This window comes from Oryza glaberrima, chromosome 12, assembly GCF_000147395.1.
Source record: "Oryza glaberrima chromosome 12, OglaRS2, whole genome shotgun sequence".
Taxonomy (NCBI): Eukaryota; Viridiplantae; Streptophyta; class Magnoliopsida; order Poales; family Poaceae; genus Oryza; species Oryza glaberrima.
In genome coordinates this window covers 15,535,796-15,544,629 of record NC_068337.1, presented here as the reverse complement: position 1 = coordinate 15,544,629, position 8,834 = coordinate 15,535,796, and the positions used below count along the sequence as shown (strand labels likewise).

Here is an 8,834-nt window from a genome sequence, read left to right as displayed (position 1 = left end):
TTGTGATGAAGGAACTCCTTCCATTTTATGCTGAGAGAAATGCAAAGCCAGAGGATACCTCCCTTGACATCTGAATCGATGATCCTACAAGAAAGGCTTTGAGGTCGCTGATATGCCAAGCAATCCTTTTAAAATAATTTCTTCAAAACAAACATTTTTGCAAACTGGTGAGCATTCTCATAGAACTTGGCTTTTTCTTGAATCAACTTGCAAAAATTATATCTGAAAGAACTTGTAAAATTTTTATTTTCTGAACTAAACTCATTGCAATTTTTTGCATCTTAACCAATAACCATGCACACAAATGACATATGAGATGAGCTCGGTTGCAAGGCAGGTTGGCCTATCTGGATTATGAGTCTGCATGGGCCGAGAAATTAATTGAATGGCGTATATTTCCGGTTTATGTATCTTGGATCCAAATTGGCATTTGAAATATGCTAAATTTCGGTAGATGGTGCTTCAGTTCATGTGGGATGTTACTGTGCTACATGATTTTTTTGAAAAGAATTTTTCGTGTAAATAAAATTTTATTGAGAATTCGACGATGTTACTGTATTCCCTCCCTCATAGATATCAAGTCACTATACAGAGCATCTATTTTGGGGATCTATTATGGGGTACAATAATACAAAATATATTATAGTTATAGAATAGCTATAGTAGAATTATATTAAAATTATAATAAAATTAGATTTGAAAGTTTTTCCCTTAAAAAACTCGTGGCAGTCTTTTAGATGGTCCCATGCCTAAATGGTGTAGATGGATCCATATCGAAAAAAATATTACTATAATTGAACCATAAACTTATTTTAACATAAAATTATATATCGGAATTTAAGTGAATTATGTCCTAAGTGTAAAAAAAAAGAGAGTAAATTTTATGAAACCCCACATATCATAGTCTAAGTTATATAAAATCACCGGGATTTTGGCACGTGGCACATAACCTCATGTATTTTTATAAAACGACACTATTGATCATTTTGACCGTTATCTACCACACTTTTGAGTTTTACAAACTCATCTCAAAACCACAACGTGTTTTGTCCATCATATAAATATTACCTCCGCTTTTCAAAATTTTAATTTATGAGTATGTCAAAATGGTGAACGTTATGGTTTTGTGAAATTTTAAAACCATAATACCTAAATTTGTGTCGGATGTTAAAATCTTCTAACCAGGATCATGATAGGTGGAGTTTTATGAAATTTACTTGAAAATTTATATCGAACAAAACTTAATTTTACTATGTGAGCTCCATGACCATTGCTACATGGTCCCACATGTCAGTCTCCTGCTTCCTTTCTCTCTGCCTCGCGGATTTGCTCCTCATCGTCTTTCTCCGCTCTCTCGCCGGCTCACCGCTACCCGGCGGCCGCCGGCGGAGATGGATGCTAGTTGGATTCACCGGGAGCCATTCAGTCCGCGGCTCTCCCTTCAGCCAACGGCAAGCGACGATCCACGGCGGCGAAGGTTAGCCTGGGCCTCCCCATCTCCCTCACACACCTTCCCTCGACACCAACCGCAGAGGAAGTGGATTCTGAATCCAATCTGTGCAAATCAGATTAAAAAAATGCTACTAGATTCATTACTGTCTACCAATTTCCTGCAAAAGAGCGAGGAAATTGATCCCCAAAATAGATTGTCTGTCTAATTCTCGTGCTAATTTTGATTTTAATTTCTATATATGCCGTGCTATCGCTGGCTAAGTGGCATTAAGAAAGAGAATTAGTAGTAGAAAACCTCGTTACCAGTATCAGATGAGTGTTTTATCGAGTTAATTAAGTGGGTACAGTACTAAGCTCCCTTGGTAGCCTCATTTCGTTTGTTTCCCCGTCCGTACGGAGCGAGGTAGAAAGAAGCCATAATCTCTATCTAAATGCCTGCGATTAAATGCATAGCACTGAGCAATTCAGATCAAACAAATGAAATTGCAAGCTACTACGTAGTTTGTGCTAACAATGAAACACCGAGATTACTTTCAAGTGATCTCATCCAGATCATCCTGCTCGTTGTCAAGCAACTAAAATTACAATCAGGGATTCAGGGTTCTTCCAAGCATGCAAGAAATTCTGCCAAAAAAAAATATCACACTTGTTGCAAGGATGCAAGCACATTTGAACAATACCAAGGTCTCTGGCCTTTATTGTTAGACCTGTTGAACAATCGTATTTCCTTTTAAATTCACACATTTTATTAATTAGGAGTAATGTGCATATTACATATGACCAGTTCCCATTAATAATTCAACCGCTTATAGCTAAAGCATGTTTTTTTTATTGACACAATTATTGTGCAGCAACCTATAAAATGCTTATAGGGATACATTGGTGTATTGCACGCAACACGCACAGCCACCTATTTTTTAGAACAAAGTAATAAGCAACAGTACACACGGAAATGCACAGTGATATTTTTCACAATAACTGAGCTTGCGCTTTTGAAGCAACGGTGTAGCACAACTTCAACAACGATGGTGGTTAATTTATAAGTGTATATCATCTGCATGCAAATATATGGGTGAATTGAACAAGTGTGCAAATGTTTTGAATATTATCACTAATAAAAAGAGTAGTAAAAACAATTAAAGACAAGTAACTGGATTATGGATTGACTATGGAAGTATGGACCACTCTAGGGGTAGATGTACTTACTTCTATGCCCAGGTTATACTGGAATATTGACGCCTTTCAGGGATCTCAATTTTCTTCAGAGAAGAAAATCTCTGAATGAAATCTGGCAACTTCTTGAATTCTTTGCAGTCACTAACCTTCAGGTATTCAAGAGTGGAAGCAGCTGATGCAAAGCTATCTGGAAAGGTCTCAAACTTTGGAAGCCCCACAAGTTCAATTGATTTGAGACTCTTCATACCACCCATTGCTTCCGTTGGTTCCATCAAATTTAACTCATCACAGTTATGAATCACCAATTTCTGAAGGGTGACTAGCCGGTTCATGCTAGAGGGTAGAGAGGGCAAATTTGGACAATTGAAGACAAATAGCTCTCGAAGTGCACTGAGGCTGCCAAATCCTTCTGTCAGTGATGTTAACATTGGGCAGGCACTAATCTGTAGAAATACCATGGAAGTCCAACCCATGAGGGCATCATTAGGAAGATATTGTTGCTTAGATGTGAGGATTAAGTACCTCAAGCTGACAAGTCTTTTAACATCTCTTGGCAGCTCCTCCAGTTCTTTGCACCAAGCAAGTTGAAGTGTTTGCAAATTCACCAGCTTACACAGAGAATTGGGCAGGTATTTGATCTTCATATTCCATTGCAGATCTAGGTACCTTAGGTGCTTCAAATTTCCAATTGAACTTGGTAACTCCTCAAACTCAACTTCAGAGAAAACCAAGATTCGTAGGCGTGTAAAGGTTGCCAAGAGATCTTCAAGAAAGGATTTGCTCACAGTACCATAGTTGTGCCTACTCGCAAATGTCCTTGCCTTCCTTGCCCTTCTCAGTTGTTTTGGAAATTTTAGGTCCTTTGAGAACTCCTTCTGGTCCCACACAAGATGCTTAACTCTTTTGGAGGCACTAAAGTTTTCACAGCTAATTGTTGCATGCTCATTGGGAGATACAGATATTGCTAGGTCATGAACAAAGCTATGCATTTTACAATGTGAGATGGTGCCGTCATGACTAAAAACATAGTCTTGGAAAAGAGATCTCCCAGCAAACTCACTAAAATATCTCTCTCCCATTCTTATTGCCTCCTTACTTCCACTAGCTGTATTCAACAAACCCATTGCCATCCAATACATTATTAAAAGTTCTCTGAAAATCTCATAGTCCTTTGGAAAAGTGGATAAGCTGGCAAAACATGCTCTTAAATCAGATGGAAGTGCATCATAACTCAGTTTTAAAACTGACAAGATATCTGTGTTTGGGATATTTGTTTCCTTAACTTCTTGCCACTTAGAGATATCTTCCATAGACAATAGGGATCCCAGAGTCCTAACTGCTAAAGGAAGACCATCACATTTCTGTACAATGGATTCTCCAATTTTTAGTAACTCAGTATCCTTTGCCTTCTCTCCTTTGAATGCATATCGAAGAAATACTTTCATGCATTCTTCATGTGAAAGTTTTGGCACTTCATATGGCTCTATGGTCTTCAATACTGATGCAATTTTTGAGAGACGCGTGGTGATTAAAATCATGCTTCCACTTCTACCACTCGGTAGCAGGTTCATCAATTCTTCCCAATCATTAATGTTATCATGTGATATGTCGTCTAACACTAGCAAGTATCTCTTATCTCCTAAAAGCTCATGAAGTTTCTTTTGTAGTGCTTCTAGGGTTAATTGCTTATTGCTTTCACCGCTATCTGATTGTATGATTATATCTACTATCTGTTTAAGATCAGACACATTAGCTACACATGCCCATAGCATCTTATCAAACTTTTCTTTGGTTCGTTTGTCATTAAATACCAGTTTTGCTAGGGCAGTCTTGCCTACACCCCCCATTCCAATTAGTGGAAGCACTGACAGTGTATCAGAATTAGATTCAGCAGCTTCTGAAATCACCTTCACAATATCATTTTTAGCTTTATCTCTCCCAACAATCTTTCGCTCATCTACAATGGAGTATGTTTCTCTCTGTACAATTCGATCTGAAGGTGTGTCTATTGGTTCTTCTTTCAAATCAAAATTTCTTTTAAGTGCAGATATTTCATTTAGCCTTTCACGAACCCTTCTTATCTTTCTTCCCAGTTCAAAAGGAAAAATGCATAGTTGAGCAAAATAAGTACGGATTTCACCTTTTCGAACTTTCTGCTGCAATGCTCGTGTCCCAACGTCATCGAGAACATCATCTATGTCGTAGACAACGTCTTTGAGGTTTTCCAGCCAATATTTAAGTGAACTAGATGTAGATTGCTTCCTTTCAGCATCTTTAAGAACAGCGCAAATAGCCTTCAATGAGTTTCTCAGCTTTTCCATCTCACTCCTAACAGTGCAAGCAAGTTTGATATCATCGAGAGCATATTCAACAGCAAATGTAGTGACCTTTGAGAGTATTGATGAAGCAAAGACAGACAGTGCTGCCATTTCTTGAGAAAAACTACTGCATACAGAAACAGTGAAATATTTAGGGCCCATGGTGCTGTTATAACTTATGACAATTTAACAGGAGATATTGATACAGAAGAGCATTTGCCAGTGCATTTTTCTCTTTGGAAAAATGAACAGTAAGGAAGGACCATTGATGTATTTTAAAGGGTGCTGTTGATAATTGAAGAGGGAAAGAACAATTCTTCGTTTGGCCAGATTCATTGAGTATCAATTATAACAGATATCCATTGCAGAGGAAAGCAGAAGTGTGCTTTAGTTGCCAACTTAATGGACATAGATGATAATTTGGTCGAGTCTTTTGTATTTCCAGACTTAATTTATATTCCTGTAATGTTTATTGAATGCACTGCTCAATGAGATTTTTAATGTGTACATGACAATCATACCAAATATGAAAAGCTCTACAGTCTGAATAAAGTTCTATTTCAGTATTTCAGGCGGCCTGCTCTGCTCCCCTGTTGGAAGTTTCAGTTCTGTTTTATGAAGATTAGAAATTTCAGTTTATGATCTAGGAAAAGGAAATCCAGCCATGTGAGTATGTGACTTCAATTATAAATTTAGCTTATATTTATTCGAAATATCTGAGGGCATGCTCACCAGTCACTATTTCACTTCATGTTGTGAACATCAGTATTATCAGTCTACCAGATATGTAAGATCAGAGTTTTTTTTGCTTCTCTCTACTTTGCTATGTCAGAATGATTAGGAAATGTCAAAATTGATTTTGAAGAAACAAACGGATGGTTCACTTTTACAGCCTCTTCTTTTCACTTATACTTATGCTTATATTTATTAGCCAAAATTTGAATTTTCAACTTTAAATTTGGAGTTAATTTTGAGGTTTTTTTTATCGAAGTTTATTTTTCAGCCATTGCTTTCAAATCGCTAAGAGTGCGTATATAATAGTTTTATTCACAAATTATTTTTCGTTTGCAAATATGTCGTTTGGCTTATTCCATCGATAAGCCAAACGATGGGCCATAGATATAGCACATGAATAGTACCAGATCAACTAATATGTCAAGAGATGAGAAAACACATGTAGTAGTGTTTAAACATCGATCTCCATTATAAATCAAAGTAATGCAACAGCAGAGTTTTCTTGTACCTTAGAGAATCTGATCACACTGTTCAGGAAGAACAGAAGGATCAAATTTGAAATGCAGAGTCTGCAGTTTATCTGAAATGCAGGCGCTAATAGTGTTTGCTGGAACTGTCACCAGCAGTTCAGCCTTAGGTCTTAGGGCAGCTTCTTTGGGTCTAATTAATACTCATGGAGCTTGCTCTTTCATTAAGAAAAGCATTACTTTTCCTAATTCCTCACCTTTCTTCAGATAATATACCTTTGGAAATGCAGCAGAACATTATCTCCCCCCAACAAAAAGAAAAAAACAAGACAAAAAGAACAGAGAATCTCCCAGGAGAGGAATACAGCTTTGCTTGCTACAAAGATCTGTGTTTTGCTTACAAAGATAGACAAATAGTTGATAACATATGGGCCCTACTGGGCCGGAAAATTTTCCTGGGCCTACCTGTCAATGGAAGTTCAGCCTATTAGAACAATAGAATGTTGGAAGAGTTATGATGAATAAATTCCTTGCATTATACGCAGTAACAAATGTAAAGACAGAGGATACTTCCCTTAACATCTGAATTGATGCTCCTACATATAGGGCTTTAAGGTTGCAAACATGTCAAGCAATATGCTATTCTCCAAGTTTCACTCAGATGCTCTCTAGAAACAACTTAAGAAAACAATTTGTGCAAACTAGTGTGAGTATGTTTGTGATTCACATAGGTTTGGGCCAAGTTTGATTTAGATTATTGTCTGGGTTATTTTCACAAATATTTATTTGATTATAGTTATAAAGATAAGTTAAATATTTTGAGAAATAAAATTAATCAATAGTTTAAAACAAAGTAAACTAAGCACTGTAGTAGAACTTTTTTTTTTTGGATAACGTATTTTTGAAGCATGGATCAAATAATTTATTTCATCTGGTGAATAATCTGAAAAGAGATTTTTTTTCTTTAATCAACTTGCAAAATTACATATGAAAAAAATAGAAAAATTTAGGTATGAAAACCTTACTCCCTCTATTACAAAAAGAATACAATTTTAACAATTAAATGACAAATTAGTAGGAAAGATGACCTACATTCCCCTAATTAAATGAGAGGTGTTGAGAGTATGAGATTGGTTGGAGGAATATGAGGAGAAATTTGAATAAGGGCTGGTTGGAGGAAAAAGTAATACTCTATGATTGTTTTTTTTTTTTTTGAAAAAGTCCAAATACCTCCCTAAACTTTGGATGAAAGTCCATCTAGCACAATAAACTTTAAAACTGGATATCTAACCCTTTGAAATTTGTAAAACCATTCATATTAACCCCAAGGTGGTTTTGGACGGTGGTTTTGCATATTTTAGAAGCTTAAACGAACAACTTTGAATAACTAATATAACATATTTGCATATCATCAATTGTAAGTCATCAATTTATACTTATACAATAATGCCATACTATTATTATGTTGGTACTTGTTTATAAGTGAGAGCTAACAAGTGATGAAAATGAAAGATTTAAGTGGAGATTTTAATATATATATATATATATATATATATATATATATATATATATCCAACGTGTATGTCACGTGATCAAACTCATCCAAGTTATATACAAATTAGATAAAAACCACTCTACAAACCACCTTAGGGGGTAATATGAAAGGTTTTGCAAAGTTCAGGGGATGTCCGGTTTTAAAGTTCAGAATGCTATATGAACTTGTATCTAAAATTGCGGGGGGGGGGGGGGGGGAGGGGTGTATTTGGACCTTTTTCTCTTTTTTTTTTGACAAAATTTGAATAATAGGATTGCATTCTTTTTGGGATTTAGTGTCAATTTATATTTTGTCAACCAACACACCATAAATGTTTTTTCATCTCAGCAATGTACTTAGCTTAGACTGTGTTTGGGAGCTGCATGGAAAACATAGTGGTCCATTAGCACATGATTAATTAAGTATTAGCTATTTTTTTAAAAAAATAAATCAATATGATTTTTTAAAGCAACTTTTGTATAGAAATTTTTTTAAAAAATCACACTGTTTAGCAGTTTAAAAAACGTGTGCGTGGAAAATGAGGGAGTGAGTTGGGAAAGTGAAAGAAAATGGGCACACATTAAATAGGCTTGGTTGCGGATCCTTGATCCAACTGTCCTTCTTGGCAGCTCGGCGCCTTGGCCTGTGTAGACTCTAGAGCAGGCCTGGTTTAGTTCCAAACTTTTTCTTTAAACTTTCAACTTTTCCATTACATTAAAACTTTCCTACACACAAATTTTCAACTTTTCCGTCACATCGTTCCAACTTCAATCAAACTTTCAATTTGGACGTGAACTAAACACAGCCTGAGTATGATGGGGTGAGTAATGAATTGAATGGGCCATGTATTTTCAATCGTGAGCGAATTTTACAATGGACGCCCCATTTTACAATGTATCTTGAATGCAAATAGGCATTTAAAATATCATGAACCGGTATGTTGCTTCAGTTCATATGGGAGATATTACGAACCTGTATAATGTTTTTGAAAAGGATTTTCTTTTGCGAAAATTTGAAAAACGTTTTTTTATTGAGGATTCGAGGACAGCTCTATGTACCATATGTCAATAATTTTCATACCAGGAAGATTTTTGTAATTTAATTAGTTTTCTTGTAGAACATACTCCCTCCGTACTCGCAAAGGAAGTCGTT

General features: G+C 36.0%; 1 protein-coding gene across 1 annotated transcript; it reads right to left on the bottom strand.

Moving 5' to 3' along the window:
* Positions 1-2,989: 2,989 nt before the first annotated feature.
* Positions 2,990-5,057, bottom strand: LOC127756317 (putative disease resistance protein RGA3). The gene is made up of 2 exons (XM_052281692.1): positions 3,151-5,057; positions 2,990-3,071 (listed from the first exon to the last, which is right to left on the bottom strand). Exons 1-2 carry the CDS (start codon positions 5,055-5,057, stop codon positions 3,050-3,052), a joined length of 1,929 nt encoding a protein of 642 aa, XP_052137652.1. The 3' UTR covers positions 2,990-3,049.
* Positions 5,058-8,834: the final 3,777 nt, after the last annotated feature.

Bases quoted from the DNA above. Each gene is read 5' to 3' on its own strand.
- LOC127756317 (XM_052281692.1), bottom strand. From the start codon at position 5,057: ATGGCAGCACTGTCTGTCTTTGCTTCATCAATACTCTCAAAGGTCACT. The intron at 3,072-3,150 runs GTACTTAATCCT...GTATTTCTACAG, and splicing joins AAAAGACTTGTCAGCTTGAG to ATTAGTGCCTGCCCAATGTT.